At 39.5% G+C, this 19,072-nt stretch overlaps 1 protein-coding gene across 8 annotated transcripts in view; it reads left to right on the top strand.

The window, feature by feature from the left end:
• Nucleotides 1–19,072, top strand: part of PCDH15 (protocadherin related 15) — a 979,840-nt gene that overhangs the window by 798,986 nt on the left and 161,782 nt on the right. For all 8 annotated transcript variants that reach the window (XM_072995260.2, XM_072995261.2, XM_072995259.2 and 5 more), the window contains 2 exons: nucleotides 5,091–5,396; nucleotides 6,698–6,922. In XM_072995260.2, the coding sequence (XP_072851361.2) occupies nucleotides 5,091–5,396; nucleotides 6,698–6,922 (531 nt within the window). The remainder of the gene's footprint in view (nucleotides 1–5,090; nucleotides 5,397–6,697; nucleotides 6,923–19,072) is intronic.

The raw sequence follows: 19,072 nt of genomic DNA, 5'->3' as shown, positions 1-19,072 counted from the left end.
GCCAAGCCTGCAGCTCCAGGCTTGATGGATATTAGTGGAAACATGATTCCCTTGCCGCTGAAGTTAGCTTTTGTACATGGACTAAGAAGAGGGTATCATCTTGTAGTTTGACCCAGGTGACAAAATGTCCTTGGCAGACCCTAGTTGTTAGCATTTTTGGAAATAAATGCACCCACCAAGTTAACAAAATGAGTACCAGAATTTGGCAACTGAAAACAGAGAAAAGCTGTATCCCTTTTGTGATCTTCTAAAGCTATCTGTCTGGACTAAGCCAGATTAGATGGAACTTTGTTCCGTTACCCAATAAAGCAATCATTATTTCCATTTGTTTGTAAGTGCAGAAAAGTGGCACAAAGGAATGCGGGATAGAAAAAAGTCACAGAAAAAGCATTTTGATACATTACTTGGAGTTGGAAGAAAGTGGGGGGGGGGAACCTCCTCTGTACTCCTCCTGCCAATAATATGGACCTCATTGCCATTCAAACTATGAGCTGTTTTAATTGGTATTGCCCGGGATGCATCAGACCTTATACGCAAGAGCTTGAAACATAAAAAGCAAATAAACAAAGGTCCTTTTCACCCTTTCTCTATAAGGCAATGAGTTCTCTATTATATGAGTCTGGCTCTCTCTCCTTTTAATATAAAGCATTTGTTCCACCTAATATACCTGATCTGGCACTCATATTTTTCCTTCTATCCACATAGCATACTCTTCTTCTTCTTGCGAAAACAATGACAGTGGCAAATGGGGACAAAAAGGATAACAAAGATCCTTAGCTTTCTATTTTCCTCCCATTCTGAACTAATTTTTTAAAATGTTGCAGGGTGGCAGAATTTAGCACTATGACTCTTCCCATTAATTTAAGTTCTGCATTTTCAGCCTCCCTATCAGAAGCTTCCAGTTTTCAATCCATTAATATGGGAAGCCTACAAACACAGAGCATAGCTCCAGTAGAGATGCTTTGGCTGGAAATTGCTTTTTAAATGTTTTCTACATTTTCTTAAGAGAGAAGTGGGAAAAAGCCATTGTATAAGAGGCTGCTTTAAAAAGTACAGTATGTTATAGACAGAAGGACCTCTGAGGCCTGCGCTCCTTTGTGATGAACTAGAAACAGGAGGGAGGAAGCTTTCCCTCATCAAGAAGAGCCCACAGGTTTAGTGAATTCCAACATCATAGGCTTTCAAAAAGCATTTTGTTGTTGCTGCTGCTGTGGTTCCAGTGAGCAGACATATTTGGTCTTCTTGTGACATGGATTCAGCCCATTATTTTTAAAAATATATTTTATATTTCCAAAACAAATAAAACAGTACAAAATACTTATTAACAATCTAAAACACGCTGTGTTTTAGCCTATTATTTTTTTAAAAAAAGTTTTAGCTTTCTATTATCTATATAACTAAAATCATAATCCAACACGAGCATTTGTTTTCTAAAAGGGTCGTTACTAGTGGACAGAAAAAGGGCTATTAATGGCATTGTGTGTCTGTATGTTTGCGTGCACATTGTCACATAACAGTTTCAGCTAAGTTCCTCAATCAAACCTACACCTGCACTAGTAAAACCTTGGGGAAAAACACTAGTAAAACCACTAGTTCCCAACCTTGTGTCCCCAGACATTCTTGCGCTATGACTCCCAGAAGTCCTGGCCAGCACTCCTAGTGGTGAAGGCTTCCGGGAGTTTTAATCCAAGAACATCTGGAGATCCAAGGTTGGGAACCACTACTTTAAAACTACTTCTAATTTTTAAAATCTATGTATATATAATATTGTGGCTTAACTGAAGTATTACAGAATAACTACAGAGTAGGAACTGTCTCAGATACTGTAGATGAACATTGTTATATGTTATTCGTTTACCTTACAGTGGCCTGAACTGTTCTCGGAAGGATTCAGAATTCACCACTGTATTCACAGACAGCAAAATGTTGGTGTGGGGGATGGTGTGCGTGCGTGCATGGTGTTTTCCTCAGTGGGGAGTCACCATTAGAATGCCCTTTCTCTCTTTGCTGCCACAAGCACTAACGTCAACAACAGGGTTTTATTTTAGTCATCTAGGGTCCATTTTGTATCTCTGCAATGCCCTGAATTGTTCTAGAACATGAACCTGTGTGAAAACGGCAGAGAATAATCAAAGAATATTTGGTGAATTGAAGAGGTATGTGTGAGAATATGCGCTTTGTATGTATTTATATATTACATATTGGAAAATGAGTAAAAAAATGCTAAGAACCCCTGTGAAGAGCAGACACTCTCCAGAGCTCTCGGCGCATAGAATCCTACAATTGGATGGGCATTTTAGGTCCTCTTGTGCCCTTTCCTGCTCAGTAAAGAAAATCCAGTGCTACAGTCCTTCCGCCTGGCCAGCCTCTTCTGAAAAACCTGAAAGCAATTAATTGTTGAATTGCTATTATTGTTAAGAACGTTTTGTAAGACATCATTAAAATATGTTATTCTATTTATTACTTGAGAACATTAGATCTCAACAGAGAACACGCATTTGCCATCTTTTCTGTGGCAGCCCTTCCCGTTTTTGAAGAATACTGTCTTGCAGACTTGATATGGATTTCCACTTCCTCCATTAGACAGACTGTGCTTAGAGTCCCAGTTCTGATTAACAGACTTTGTGGAACACATTGCACCTAATGGGCCTTGCAGATTGGATTTAATGTACATTAACACAGCCTTTCATTTTGGTTAGTTTCATGGGCATTTCAGTGCAGGAGGAAACTGCTCACGGGAACAGTTTTCGGGTAGCGCTCTAGCTCAAGAGGGGATGATGTGGAATGGAACATTCCAGAGGGAATGGATGTGTAGAGGAACAACATTAGAATCTCAGTTCTGGGAGCAGTGGGGTGTGTGTGCATTTGACATGATGAAACTGTTCTCTCCCCACATCCTCTCCACTGTAGCTGTCTCTAGTATGTGAATGCAGAACTGAAATGTTTGCCAGCCAGCCATAGCATTTCTTGGGGATGCATGTGTCTTGGCCTCTATTCCATCATTTCTCTTTCTGTATATGTGTGTATATATTCTTCCTATGACAATACAGAAATCTTCCTGCATTAATAGATAGAGTTTGCTCATTTATAAAATAAAGAAAATCATGCATAGGCCCAATCGTGTAGTGCATATCCACATGGTCAGGTGTGAATGCATACACCTTCAGATGCACACGAAGAGGGAGGGAGAGCAAGATGGTTGCACAATGTTGTATATAGGGCCAGCGTTGCAGCTCTGTTCCCTCTACACATGAGTTTCTTTGTGAAAAAGGTTTAACAATCAACTGAAAGATTTAGCTCCTGCCCTTGGTCCTCCATCTGTGAAACGGAACTGAGAGCAATCCAACTGTATGGTATACCTTGCTTTATTACAAAACATACTGTGTTTCAGTACCAAATCCCTGTTCTTTCTTAGACTGTTGCATTTTGGTTTCTGTTTACAATGGCATAGTAACCCAAAAATTGCCAGACATCTAAGCAGTGCTACTTGCCCTGGATGGAAACCTGTGCATTGGTAATGACTAGAGATGGGCATGGATTGAACCACGAACCAATAAAAAACACAAACTGAAATGGCTCATGGTACAGTTTGGGGATCCCATTTTGCCAAAACAAGACAAAGCACCAAACTTTTTTTCCCTCTTGCACTTGGTCTTGCTTTGGCAAAACAAGAGGTCTGCCTCACCCCCATCCCATGTTCCTGTCGCCTCCTTACCTTGTCTTCCTGCTGCCACCACCACTGCCACCATCTGAGAGACAGCAGGCCTGGCTCCTTGCATGGAAGCCGGACCTGCTGCTTGTATGCATGTGTCTACCTGTCAGCTGAGCAGCAGGTGCATGCGCACAGGCCGCAAACCCACCCACCCCAAAAAACAACCAATCACAAACCAGTTTTGAGGGGGGCTCATGACAGTTTGTAGTTCATGGCTAGCCATGAACCACAAACCACAGGCTGTCCAGTTTGAGCCCATCTCTAATAATGAATCTTGCACAGCTGTTTTGAGACTGTTGGGAGACAGGTGGTATGTTGACTATACTCACACACCAAAATGTTCTACAGTTGTAGACCAACCCCAATGGTGCAGAAATACCACTGTCTAACATTAATAACCACTCTATCTATGGCTTCTTCTGGGGAAAGCAACATATTAGCACTGAATGGGCCTTTCACTGTAAGGGCAGCTGCAAAAGAAATGGATACTGCTCATACAGTTGCCCATAGCAATGCTTTGTTTCATTTTTGAAAGCATGTTTCAAAAGCATCAGATAGGACAAAAGTTGAAATAATTAATGTTTATTGTGTGGATGTAGTACAAAATGAAAACAAGTGTATGATTTTTATTAATAATTTTAATTAACTTTTAATTGATTCCATGAAGATAAATGGTTTCATTATCATGTCTCACAGTGAGCACCACGGCAGGATATTAAATATATTTAGAGACTTCCTGACAGTAATGCTGATAACCAGAGACTTCTATATTATCTCATGGGACCATCTGGAGGCTCTTTTGTGAACACACACAAATGAAAGCGCACTTCATTTCCCTTACATGCAAAAATTAGTAGCCCAGAGAAAAAGAGAACAAGAAGGCACCGGAGAGCTTTATTCTCTGCAATACAGGCCTAATCCAGAAATTTCAAGAAAATTGGTTGGTCAATATTATTTTTATTATTTATGGACTGTGTATCAATAATTGCTAACACAGGCTTGACTGCTTAACTGCAGATTTCAGGGGTGAGTCAGGTACACTTTGTCTCCATCCCTGATATACATTAGCTTTCATCCTATCCAAATTTAATATTGTCACAGCCAGTTTTAGTGCCTTAAGAGAGATAATGGCCGTACAATTGTGTAGGTATGTTTGCTAGGTTGTACTTCCCTTGGACTTTCTCTGGTATGACTGTTTGTAATCTGATTTCCTGTTGAGGGAGCTTTGTTCAGTAATGCAGAATGTCCAGACTTCCTAGGGCGGCAGGGCTCAGAATCTGACATCAAAGAAAGTGGGTGCCTTCCTTTTTCCCTGAAGAGGTTCTCCTTGTGCTACCAGTTCCTTTTCCCTGACTATTTATATTTATTTATCTTTCAGGCTACTGATCCTGACGCTGGGGTAAACGGCCAAGTCCATTACAGTTTAGTAAATTTCAACCATCTTTTCCGCATAACATCCAATGGTAGTATTTATACTTCAGTGAAGCTAAATAGAGAAAAAAGAGATTATTACGAACTCATTGTTGAAGCAACTGATGGAGCTGTGGATGCCCGTCGTGCAACACTAACTTTGGGGATCAAAGTCTTAGATATCGACGACAACAGCCCTGTGTTCACTAATGCCTCCTATACAGTCACCATTCCTGAAAACCTGCCCCCAGGAACAGTCTTCCTACGTTTAGAGGTAAGAGAGACATGAGTTCCTTGTTACTCAAGCTGATTTTGCCCTTTAAGGTTGCTGAGTAAGGATCATTTTAGCCAACTGACTATCTGAGAAAAGAAAAGAGGAAGACAAATCATGTAAATTTCCTCATCATGCATTTATTTAATTTATACTGGCAGACTGCAGGAAAATATACCATGATATAACAGCAGTAGAATTCACAATACATTGGTTGTTGCGGGTTTTTCGGGCTCTTTGGCCATGTTCTGAAGGTTGTTCTTCCTTGAGGAAGAACAACCTTCAGAACACGGCCAAAGAGCCCAAAAAACCCGCAACAACTGTTAGATCCAGGCCGTGAAAGCCTTCGCAAATCACAATACATTTTTTAAAAGGATGACATTCAGTATTTGAAATCAGATAAAATATTATGAGCCATCACAATAGCATCTCTTTCCTTCTTCCCCAAGTCTTGTTAGCAGAATCTGACTCCTTATGATACTGGTCATGACATTCCTATACAGGCAATTTGTTTTAGCTTGCTTGCATGACTTTAAAACAAAGCTTTATACAACCAAGATGAAAACATCTGAATCATGATGAGATATCTGTATGTTCGGATATATTTATGGATTTCTTGGAGAAAGAAGTGTCTGCAAAGAAAAGTACATGCAGGCCTGCTTCTCCATTTGAAATGAAAGCAGACCTTTTTGTAGAGTTTTGATTAAATATTGAGTCCTTTGCACCATTAATACTTTGCCTGCAATCTAGTGCAAGATACTTGCCCATGCCTTGATTATTTATGCCAAAACAGAAAACGTGCAGAGATATTTTTTTTTTAAATGACAATTGGTTGGATTTAAAACATGAACTACAGTAATTCCCAAATACGGAGAGAAATAATGAGGATTTGAAGTAGGATCCAGTGGAGCAGGAACAGCTAACAGAAGGAAGAAATGCATTTAAATTAGGAATCAAACCTACAGGGAGGGAAAAGAGGAACGGAAAAGTAGAAACTTCAACTTTCTATTCGAGGAAAGTCCATTGTGAAAACTAAAGGGGCACAGAGTAGCCAGGAGAGCTTCATGACAACCACTCATAATGTGGGGCTCTGCTTGCTACAGATAAGAGTACATATATTGCAATTTATTTGATTATAGGCATTGGGTGGATAAGTTTTAAATGACCATGGACTCATTATTCAGCTACATCTGCAAAATATTAAATGGTGGTATCCAGATTTGTTTGGTTGGTTGTTTCTCCTTATGAAATGGATGTATGGTGTCTTTGCTGCATCCAAAACCATTGTTCTTCTTTTCTTCCAGGCTAAAGATATCGATCTTGGATCCAATATTACCTATGGAATACGAACCCGGGAAGCACGCCAGTATTTTTCACTGAACAGATTTACAGGGGAGCTGGCACTTTTAAAATCCTTGGATTTTGAGTCATTTTCTAGCACAGATGCAACATTCACGTTTTTAGTGGAGGCTTTCGATGTTGGGGGAACAATGCCTCCCGGGCTTGCTACTGTCACTGTGAGAGTAAGGGTAAGAAAGTGTTGTTAATTTTTTTAATTCCCTGTCTTCTAACATTTGCTATGTGGGGCCATTGAAAGAGACCTCTGTGCATTTTAACAAAAGCAGAGACATCCAAGAGAAATTCTCATCCTTCCTCTACAGTTTTCTGATGTTCCTTCTCTATTATTTGCATATATCTGCACATTATTTGTAGCAGAAACATGTATTTTTTAAAAAATGTACAAGAACAAATATAATTGCTTTGCAAATGTACATAATTACAGAGCTATGTCTTGGCTGATAGATTTGTGTATTGCAGATTTAAATTGGTGAATCCTTTAAAATCCTCCAAAGACTGAAACAAGCATCAGCAGAATTGCTTGCCCAAATTGCAACATCTATATTTCAGTTTAAGTCTCCATAAACCCACAGTTTTATGAGCCTCACTTATAGATCAACTGCTTGTATGCACTGCAGTAGAATTTCAATTTATGCTCTTACGAGTCTGGGTTTCTAAAAGAATGACTGTGTTTTAGCTGCTTTTCTCAGTACAATATTTCTGCATTCGTTATTCACTGCAATATGCTTATCATATTTGTATTGCCCATAAGGGCCACTTCAGAATCTGGCTTTTTTTTTTAAAGCATATACTCAAGCTCTTTTAAATGTACAGGCAGCTGTGTGATGAGTGATTATGACAAACCTATGATTCCAATCACTAAAGTCCCGGCGCAGTTCATTGCTTATATAGTAGTGATCTGCCCAGGTTTTGCCTATGCATAATGTGTAAGATAGCTCTAATCTCCACTTGTTGTAAGATGTAGAAAATGCCATCCTGACATCACTAAAGAGCTCAGAGACAGACAGCTGTCAGTATTACACATGACTAGAGTTTGTTATCTGGGAATATGATGTTCTAGCATGTTTCATCTGTGCAGAAGATAAGAGTTTGACTTCTTTTTCCTTTGTTCAGCCATTTTAAACAAGGACATAAGAAAACCTGTAGATAGTGTGGCTTAGGGTGTCGAGTCTTCTGGCTATAGAATGTATTGGATAAATGATTTAAAAAGTAAAATACTCAGATTTCCTGCAGGAGAATGAATAGCGTATATACTTGAGTATAAGCTGACCCGAATATAAGCCGAGTCACCCAATTTTACCACAAAAACTGGGGAAACTTATTGACTTGAGTATAAGCCAAGGGTGGAAAATGCAGCAGCTACTGGTAAATTTCAAAAATAAAAATAGATACCAATAAAATTACATTAATTGAGGCAGCAGTAGGTTAAATGTTTTTGAAGAAACTGCCCTTCTGAGCTGCGAGACACACTTCACTGCCCACGGAGGGAGGAGGACTCATACCGGATGCTGAGCTTATCTACTGCTCTACTGCTGCGTAACAAGATGGAGGGAGACAGAGGATGGAGAAGGAAGGTGGGAGGAAGAAGGTGGGTACGTAGAATAGGCAGAAGGAGGAGGATGGGAGTGTCGTGGAAGCGGAAATGCAGTGTACTTAACCCGGATCATCGGACCACCCACAGAGGCTGCAGGCACCTGTAAATGAGTGAGGGGAATCCGGAGAACACCCTCACTGCAGGGAGAATATGTAATTTTGACACTAACTCGAGTATAAGCCGAGGCGGTGCTTTTTCAGCAAAAAAACTGTGCTGAAAATCTAGGCTTATACTCGAGTATATACAGTAATTTACAAAACCATTTCCCCCAACCTGATGGCAGATTATTTCACATGTTCTTCAGAATGGAAACATATAACTTTACAGGTTGAATGTTAACCAGAAAGCTCTCTCTCCCTCTCTCACACATACGCCCATAGCTATGTGTGTACATACATGCATGCATGCATCCACACACACACCCCTCATTCTTTTTATGGAGATTCTCCTTTTCTCATTTTACACATACCTTTCTCTAAGATAAGCTTTTCAGTGCTTTTCAGTTTAATTCTTTATGTCAGCACCCAGAATTTGTACAAGGTGTGGCCAGCTGATGTTTCTTAGTTCTGCTTTAGAAATTACAAGGAAGTAGTTTGAATATGCCACACATGGCATATTTATGATTCTTCAGCTGTCTTTCAAGAAACCTTTCTTCCACACACCTGTTCATATTTTTGTACCTCTGTAAAACTTTGCACTTTCTTTTCCCCATCTACCCTGTTTCCCCGAAAATAAGACCTAGTCTGAAAATAAGCCCTAGTATGATTTTTCAGGATGCTCGTAATATAAGCCGTACCCCAAAAAATAAGTGAAACCCACCCTCTGCCACTGTGGAGCAACCAGAAGAAGATAACATGACTGTATTTGAATAAATGTAGATTGTTGTACATGAAAAATAATCCCCTGAAAATAAGCCCTAATGCATTTCTGGAGCAAAAATTAATCGAAGATCCTGTCTTATTTTCAGGGAAACACGGTATACAACTCACCTGTCATCCTTTACCTCCTTTTTAACCCTCATTTTTCTCACCTTGCAGTCCTTGTTTATGGGGAGAGAGCCTATTTCTCTGTCTTGTGTAATAAATAAGGCACTTGTGTTGTTCTTCTGTTGGTAGTAAACAGGAAACTGTAAACCTTTAAGATTTTTAAAAGACATTTCCTTTTTCTTATGCTTTTAAAGGTTCATTAGAATGCATAGTGTTGTTTTCACACATCCATGAAAACTCTATTAATGTATTCTCTTTCTGTACCGGCCCTCTATGTTACAGTGATTTCTCCATTATTTTCATCTGTTGTAGAGAAGCTAGGGCAAGTTGCACCTCTCTCTAGAGCAGCTCCCAAATTTCAGATGCAATTATGAACTGCCTTAATGTCCTTTGATTTCTTGACATGGTTAAGAAATTCTTCCAAAAAATCACATAAATACAAGCACAAGTAATTGCAACTTTGAAAGTGTGAAAGCATAATAATTAAGTATATAATGACATTACTAATTAAGATTATAAAGACTGTTCACCCCATTCTTTGTGCATATGGGATCTCTGATCTTTATATGGACTTTTTTCTGGATGCAAGCCCTTCCCGAGGGCCTTGTGTACCAAAAAGATCATCAGTGAAAGAAAGTAGAAGCTGAAAGCTGTGTCTGTGGAGAATATGTCAAGATCAGTCAATGACTAAATTGTCTAAAAATCAGGGCTTAACCAATTCTAGGGATATTTATTGCTGCTTATGAAGCAGAGACATGCATGGACCTTGTGCCTGCTTCATCTGTTCTCACACTACTTCTGTCTTCTTTTCTCTGCATGGCATGATTAAAGATTTTCTTAAGTAACCACTTTTTTACATAATAAATAAATAACATTAATAAAGCATGTCAAAACTTGGAAACCGTAGTTAGTTGTATGTGAACAAACCAGAATCTGAAAGCATTGCTTGAAAGTGGTTTTTGAAAAATCCAGTTTATTCTGAGCCTTTTAACTATAATTTCCTGGTTTGGACTTAACAGGAAACTCTGTATAAATGGTCCGGGAAATGCCACAGTGTCTCAAGCACAGGGGATGGACAGGATGCTATTTACCAAACTGTGCCAATATTTTTGTCAGCCAGAAATGTTGGCTGGTGTCTAACATAGCTACTGTACCCATGACAGCAACTTTTGTGAGTAGAAGTGTTGGGGGGGGTTGCAATCCCTTTTCCTCTTCCATGTGGGCTTCAGAAATGTGCTCCAGAGCGGTGGTCCCCAACCTTGGGCCTCCAGATGTTCTTGGACTTCCCCAGAAATCCTGGCCAGCAGAGGTGGTGGTGAAGGCTTCTGGGAGTTGCAGTCCAAGAACATCTGGAGGCCCAAGGTTGGGGGCCACTGCTCCAGAGGATTGCTCTCTGGAGCAAGGTTTCCGTACTAGACAAAGCTGTCAGAAAAGAGAGGGGAAATGCTAATGGTACCACATACATCACATTGTTTGTCTGCTTAGGAGATTAAGTGTTTCGCAAAACAACACTAAAGTAGACTACTGCTTACTGTTCGCCATTACAGTTACTGTTTGTGGTTATAATGTCTTCCAGTAAATATTAGCAATTGGATTTTGGAGAAGGGACTGTGTTACTTTCTTGAAAGTTAGTTAACTGCCTCATGTCTGGGTGCATGAAATCGAGTCTACAGTTTGTGGTTTGTACGTACATAAATACACATGTGCAACAATAAGAAGAAATATTGTTGCACGTGTGTATTAACATACACACAAACCACTGCAAATTAGGTGTATGTTTAAAGAAGTTAAAAATCTGTTGCTGAGTATGTTTGCATTTGAGGATGTAACACCATGCAACAAATAGTTCAACTTTCTAGTCTGTTTGATTTTTCTACTACCACTGCTGATTATGCTTTAATTTGTCTTAATAATGAAAATAAAAAGGGAAAGGGGAGCTTGTAGAGTCATTGAAAATGAAGCTAAAAATTCTTATCATTACAGAACTGATGCTCTTGAAAACAGAAATCCATTGGTGATACAATCTCCCTCATCTCTTTACAACGTTTAGTCACGCTCATGTACTTCCCCAATCCTGTTTATGTCAATCAGTGAGGTGGAGAGAGAATGTGAATCACATGACATGAGATAATTGAAAATAAGATTTTCTGTTTGCCCCAGTGGGAAAGAAGGTTAACCAGAGATCGTCCGAGGTTATTCACAGGTGTGATTAATTTGAAAGTTGTTTTTAAAACATGTGAGATAAAACAGAGAAGCAGGCCCTCGAGATAAAAGCACAGTATGCAGCAAGTGCAGGGAAATCAAGGAATTTCAGAGAAATGCAATGCAATTATTAAGTGAAAAATGTAATATAAGACAACTTGAAATAAAGCATGGTATACAATTGTTTTTCACATACCAAACATACAGAATGAAAATTCAGACATGATTAGCCTTTTGAAACTCTACATTAATATCAATATATAACCTTCTAATATAATATAATATAATATAATATAATATAATATAATATAATATAATATAATATAATATAATATAATATAATATAATATAATATATAATAAAGATGCAATATGTTCCCTGTCCTACTCCTAAAGAAATCTTTGGCTTCAGGATGGAGGACAATTGGTCTAGAAAGCAAGTTCCTTAAGATAAAAACGAAAATGATAGAATCCAAGAAATAAATAATAATTATTTCCCAACCCTCTAGGTATCCAAATAAAGGGCACACAGATGAAGACTGACCTGCCTGTGTCATTTAGAAGATATTTTGACCTTTTTCAGCCTCAGGTCTGTGATACTGTCTGTGCACTTCTTGATCTCAAGTTTTTAAAAAAGATCTGTGAATGGGGCAGATCCAAGTAGAGAGCTGCTCAACATTCGGTGTGACTTATCCACTCAAAATCCATGCAGTAAACATCATTCCCCTGTCAAACACACTATGAATATTTGAAAAAATAATGTTCTTTGAAGCATACCAGCAGTTTCTGTGAAAATTACATGAAATATTAAGAGCAAAAAAAGCAGCCTTTGTGTGAAATGAAGCTGGGGCAATTAGCTTGGTTGCTCTCCTGAGTGTGTCTATAGAGTGTCAGTGGGAGAGCTGTTTTAGAGCTGCAGCAAAAACAGCAGTCCTTCTCCACTTATTCTTTGTCTCTTGTCCTTCTCCACTTAGGAGTAAAAGGATGCAATTGGCCAGACCCATGTCGTGCCCTGCCTATTTCTTTATTGTGCCGGGGGGGTTGGGCTGAAAGTGGAGCATATATACCTATTACCGTAGTTCTTGCAGGCTTTGGGTTATGTCTTGGAGACTTCAAAATGGCCTTGGGAAATCCACATGTTGGTCCTACACTCACTCCTGCTATAAACTATTTGACTAAAAACAGTATGTCCCCCTTAGGTTTCTTCCTAGAATCTGTTCCTGCATATCTGTGCAATGCTTTGATTGGGTTTAGCTTAATTTGGCTGAAATCCTGTTGCTTATCTTAGGAAGTCACAACTAGAGTAAGCCCACTTAATCAGTGGGGATTTGTTGAGTCAATTCCCCTTGTAAGAACCATTAATTCAGTGTGCCTGCTAGGTGCAGATTACTATGTCAAGCAGCAGGATTTCAGCCTTTAGAGTGAAATTAATTTAAGAATGGAGATACAGTATCATTTCCGGACTATAACCACTTTGTGTTTCTTGAAGTTTGTCGATTCTCTCCTGTTTTCAGAATGGAGGATTAAAACATTTAAATTATGTGCACGTCTTCTTAAAAATGCACAATTTTGTATGCATCTCCCCCAATAATTTTTTTTAAAGTTAATAACTGTATGTCAAAATTCAGATGTGCAATCCAAGAGATGTTCTGACCTGCATACTAATCTGGGAAGTCAGAATTAGGTTGGTTCATTTAGAAATGCAGACTGAATTAAATTCTCTAGTATCTCTAATTTAATCAGCCTAATATACTGTATGTGATGAATTCATAAGAATCTATTAGCATTCACAGGTTTTTCCTACAGTTGCCTGTTATTCTAATTTAGGGAGGTTAATCTGTCTTTTCACAGGAATAATATTCAACCCATGGAAAACTTTATGTAGGTACAGATGTGTAAGCAATAGTGAAGCATTTTTCTTACATTAATACAATGCTGAGTTGTGAAAACAAGTGTGATGAAAGACTGTGCAGTGTGTCATGAAACTTGCTTTACAGTGAAAATTCTAAGCAAATTTAGAATCATAGAAAAATAAAGTTGGAAGGGGCCTACAAGGCCATCAAGTCCAACCCCATGCTCAATGCAGGGATGCAGTCAAAGGATATCTGCCAGGTGATTATCTCAGTTTTTCTTGAATGCCTCCAGTGTTGGAGCACTCACCAACTCCTGAGGTAACTGGTTCCACTGTTGTACTGCTCTAACACATAGGAAGTTTTTCGTGATATTCAACCAAAATCTGGCTTCCTTTAACTTGAGCCCATTGTTTCTTGTCCTGCGCTCTGGGATTATCGAGAATAGATCCTGCCCCTCCTCTGTATGACAGCCTTTTAAATACTTGGAAAACGTTATTATATCACCCCTGATTCTTCTTTCCTCAAGGCTAAACATGTCAAATTCTTTCAGCCTTTCCTCATAAAGCTTGGTTTCAAGCCCCCTGATCATCCTTGTCACACTCCTCTGAACTTGTTGCAATTTGTTATCATCCTTCTTGAAGTGTGGTGTCCAGAACTGGACACAATAAGGTTGAAGAGCACCGGACCCAGGATTGAGCCTTGGGGTACCCCACTTGTTACCTCCTCCCAGTTGGAGAAGGAGCCATTAATCATCACCCTCTGAGTATGATTCTCTAGCCAATTGTGTATCCACCTGACACTTGATCTATCCAGCCCACACTTAGTTAGCATCCTAACAATGTCCCTGCTGCTGTCTTCAACAGAGGTAGGGAGCCAAAAATTCTTCACTGGCTGACACCTCAGTTTCCAGGCATTGGAGACATGCAAACTGTCTCCATCTTCTCCACCTCCACAGCTGTGTCAGAGTGAGGGTAATTGGAATTGGGACAATGGAATAATGGCTTCATCTAGGTTGGGCTATCACTTTCCTCAGTCAGCTAGAGCATAAGTCTTGTAGGGCCCCTTTGGGTAGCTCTGGTTTTGTCCACTTCAGGGCCTCAACCTATGTCTCTCCTTCTGCCTCAGTATTGCCACCATTCACCCTACTCTCCTACTCTCCCTCTGCTCATCCTCTTTCCCCTTTATACCTTTGCATCTGTGTTCACCTCACCAAACTCTTCCAACTCCTACATCCCATTCTGTCCTTGAGATGCAATGTTTTTTGAAAGGTCCCAGCCATTTGGACTGTCAGGGCAGGTTCCTCCCAAGTTCCTAGAATCATCCACCTCCATGGGCAGCTCAGGTGGGGAATGCAGTTGTCTGTCACATCGGTATCTGCCAAGGGTAGGTGGCACCCAGGGGCTAACTGATATGGAATGCATAGGAGTTGGCCCAATATTAGATCCTCTGGGCATATAAATCCTTCATCTTGAAGTCAAAGAGAAGTCTTTTTAAAAACCCTCTTAAAAAATAATAGATGAAATCTGTCGTGCATCTCTGGGGTTGGTGGCCCCAGGCAAGAGCCACCAACAAAATGACTCTGCCCTTGATAGCCTTAGAGATTTAATTGTTCCAGGGTTCTAACAACGGTCTTAATAGATGGGCAGGTATATAAAGTGAGTGAATTTTTCAACTATCCTGAGCTGAAACTATTTTAAGAGATCCAAATCTCCTCTTAGTAGTGGGTTTATAAATTTACTGGTAACCAGAACAGTTGTTACAGAATTTATGAAGAAGATCCAACCAACAAGGACAAGAGCTGCCACCTTTTCCATCAGCTAAAGTTCCCAAATCAAAGGTAATCCCCATGAAAATGCTTTTACAGGACTGGATGTAACTACTGCGCATGTAACTGAGGCTTTATAGAATTCATAACATTCCATTTGGACATCATAATGTAAATGTGATGGAAACTAGATCATTCAGCCCGGCTAGCACCACATTTTGGAAGCCCTTCAGGCTAATTGCTATCATTGACCCTCCACTCACTTCCTGAAATTATCCATTTGCTCTCCCATTGCCTATCCCCAAAGAAAAGGTGGCCTAAAAGTGAACAGACAGTGGCAGTGATTATTTATTCTAGTTTACTCTAATTGCTAGCTGGTTTTCTTCCTCTGGTCCAGAAAGCATTGGCTGAACAGGTAACAGTGACAAAAAGAACAGAAAGAAGTTTAGGGCAGTGGTCCCCAACCTTGGGCCTCCAGATGTTCTTGGATTTCAACTCCCAGAAATTCTGACCAGCAGAGGTGGTGGTGAAGGCTTCTGGGAGTTGTAGTACAAAAACATCTGGAGGCCCAAGGTTGGGGACCACTGGTTTAGGGTGTTCTGAAAGTTACCAGTGTTCCTCCGAACCTCAGCTGGTGTACAACAGTGTCACCTCCAACACTGTTCCCATTGTACTTCTTTCAAGTCAGAAGACATGTTCATCAAGCCAATATTTGCACTGAAGCAAGATCTACAAAGCCCCAAACTCTTACGACTATGTGGCATTACATTGGAACCCAAGACTCATTTTTCTCATATCCAACTCTATTGCGGTCTTCCCATAGTGCTTGTGCAATACCGTATTATCTCTAGTATCATAGTAGAGATACCCCCTTGAGGTTCCCCCTTGATGTGTATACTCTAGAAGGGAAATATGGCCAGAAAATTGCAGGAAAGGAGATCCAGGGAATCCTGAACCAGGGGAGGAGTTTCCCACTCCAGCTTCAGACAGTAGTTATTTCTGTTAACATGGTTCTCATTTCAAAGAGATGGAATATGTACAATTCACAGAGTTGGTAATAGAATCTGTTCGATCTTTCCTGATATATGTACAATTTCCTGTTTGTTTGTTTATTCATTATTTATTTCATTACATCCCGAAATTCAGAGTATCAGAAATAATTTAATGACATTTGCAACTGACATATTTGCAATATGACATGTTAGCACTCTCTTGAACTTCACTTGGCTGTTTAATTGTCTGCATAAGCCTTTTAGTGCCTCAAATGCTTCATTGTGAACATTATCTCTTAAATTAAATAATTAACTTCTTTAGGTCTTGCAGAATATTAAATATAAAAAAGAAGCCGTTGTACCATGTTAACAACATGGGTGCAATTAGTTCAAGGTCAGTATAAAGAGAGAAAATAAAAGGAAGTTTCCGGCTATCATAAGGAAAATGGTGGCAAATGGCCCTGAGAGATTTTCATAATAAGAAAGAAACTTATGTGAAGCAAAGCCGCCTGCCCGTACTATATCAGAAACATGCACTTTCTTTTCTGATTGTACTTAACATTAGATTTCAGCCCTACTCCGCTGTTTCCTAATCTGGAATCATCAACACGATTACAAAGGAGATACCAGCCTTCTTCCTCCCTTAGTACTTTGCTTTGTTCACACAAACAGCAATATGTAAGAGAAACTCCTGCTCAGGTATAGGCTTTACATGTGTGCCCAAAAAAACAAACCAAACAACACCGAACAAAAGAAACAAACAAAAAACCTGTGGAAAATTATACCGTGTTTCCTCAAAAATAAGACAGGGTCTTATATTAATTTTTGCTCCAAAAAACACATTAGGGCTTATTTTCAGGGGATGTTTTATTATTTTCATGTACAACACTCTACATTTATTTAAATAGAATCATGTCATCTTCTTCTGGTTGCTGTACAATGGTAGAGGGTGGGGTTTCACTTAACTAGGGCTTATTTTGGAGGTAGGGCTTATATTGCGAGCATCCTGAAAAATCATACTAGGGCTTATTTTCAGGTTATGTCTTATTTTCAGGGAAACAGGGTAGGTGCTTGTTCACTTGTGCATGTGTACATGGGAGCAAAACAATTCTCTTCTTCACACACATGAGCAAAGAAAGGACCAGTCACAGGTGCCTTCAGCCTCTCACCTGTAAGAATGTTGATAATTTCTGATCAGAAAATAATGAATAGGGCTATAGCTGATTTGCCTGACCATTGAAATTGTGGTGCCTATGAAAAGCACTGAGCAAGCGTTGTGTTGTTTGTTAATATCCGTGTTAGTGGAACAGGAGGAGATTAAGATGAAAGAAAATACCACTCTGTCATCCCTGTGCCTGAACAGGTGGAAGGGGAGTTTCTCAAACAACAGCTATGAGGAAAGAGGGAATAGGTTTGGAGGGAGGCCAAGAAGTAGCATTGCAAACAGTTTTGAGGGAGGGGTGAATGACAGTGAGTAAGTGTGATAATATTTCAAAGAATTATGTAGTTCTATGATCATCAATCATAACTTTTAAACAAACAAACTGAGTTCAGGTTTAGAAAGTACTACCAATCTATCACTTTTCGCAAGATGTTGCCAAATGTTGAGAACAAAATTTCAGTCCTGGTTAATGGTGGTTTATTATAATTTACTCTAAAAAAGATTTAATCACATTAAAATATGTTCCTTCTCTCACTATAAATCTTTCTTGCTAAGCATTTCTTCTTAAGGCCACACAAATAATAATTCATTCAATAAAAAAGACATGGACTTTTCTTGACAAGATCCTGGTTTAGATCTAGTCATTCTAGTGATCAAGCCGGACATTCTGGTTGAAGACAAAGTTACAAATGATGTGAAATATCTGAACCGTCAGGCTCTTACCTAGTATTATGATTTCACATGTGATAAAATCCCTTTGTTAAGTGGACATGGGAGATTTTCTCTGTTTTCTAAAGAATATCGTGCATATCACTGCTAGGAAGACTGTAATCCCACTTGTTACCTGCTATGCTCAATTGAAACTAAAGTAGGAGTGTATTAGATTCTCTGAGTTATTTTTGGGCCAAATGACATCAATAGGCATGACCCCAGCTCTGACATATTGCTGGTCTCCTGACAGAACCAACAGCTGGAGCTTTCCCATTTGATGCTTCAGCCAAAAGCAGTGAGCAGTCACCCACCAAGCTGTCCCCGCTTGGAGAAAGAAACCAGGAAACAGCATTTTCTCAGATGGTATTCCCAGGTTCTGAAACTACTTTGCTTCAGTCACTGCCCTCTCAGGTAGCTCTTCCAGGAACCAGCTACTGACAAGAACTCAGCTGGCCCTGGAAGCAACAACCAACAGCATGATACAGAATCCTGACCATGCAGGGAAATTTGGGGATTCTCTCCTTTGTCCAAAGAGGTGAGGGTTTCAAGGAATGACTACAAAGCCTTCAGCAGGCCAGATTTTGATTATTGAACCAGACATCCATCTTGATTACTTTATATTGTTTTGAATATAGGACAGTTCACACAATGGATTTACACTGCAATCCTACACATGTCTACTCAGTGACCCCAAGTAAATGCAATCAGATTACCTTCTGATATGTACAGGATTGCAGTGCTAAGCACATTAGGAAGCAAATATATGTGTTCTTCGTCTCTCCTGAAAATGTCTGTGACTATGTATCCTTACCTTAGGATAGGAAATACAAATTTAAAATTGTAGAAACAACAAGAAGAACAATACTACAGTTCTTGTTCATATCCATGGATGATCCATTCCAGGATCAATACAGATACCTGAAACTGTGTATAAGAGGGAACTCATTAAAGAGAATACATGAGATTGAGAGGGGGAAGGGTGAGATGAGGAGATAAGTGCCTGTGCACACTTATGGACTGGGTTGCAACAGTGGCAGTCACAGATAACTGAAACCA

Source organism: Pogona vitticeps, chromosome 3, assembly GCF_051106095.1.
Source record: "Pogona vitticeps strain Pit_001003342236 chromosome 3, PviZW2.1, whole genome shotgun sequence".
In the NCBI taxonomy this organism is placed as follows: domain Eukaryota; kingdom Metazoa; phylum Chordata; class Lepidosauria; order Squamata; family Agamidae; genus Pogona; species Pogona vitticeps.
Note: the sequence above shows the minus strand (reverse complement) of the source record. Positions and strands in the feature narration are given on the sequence as shown.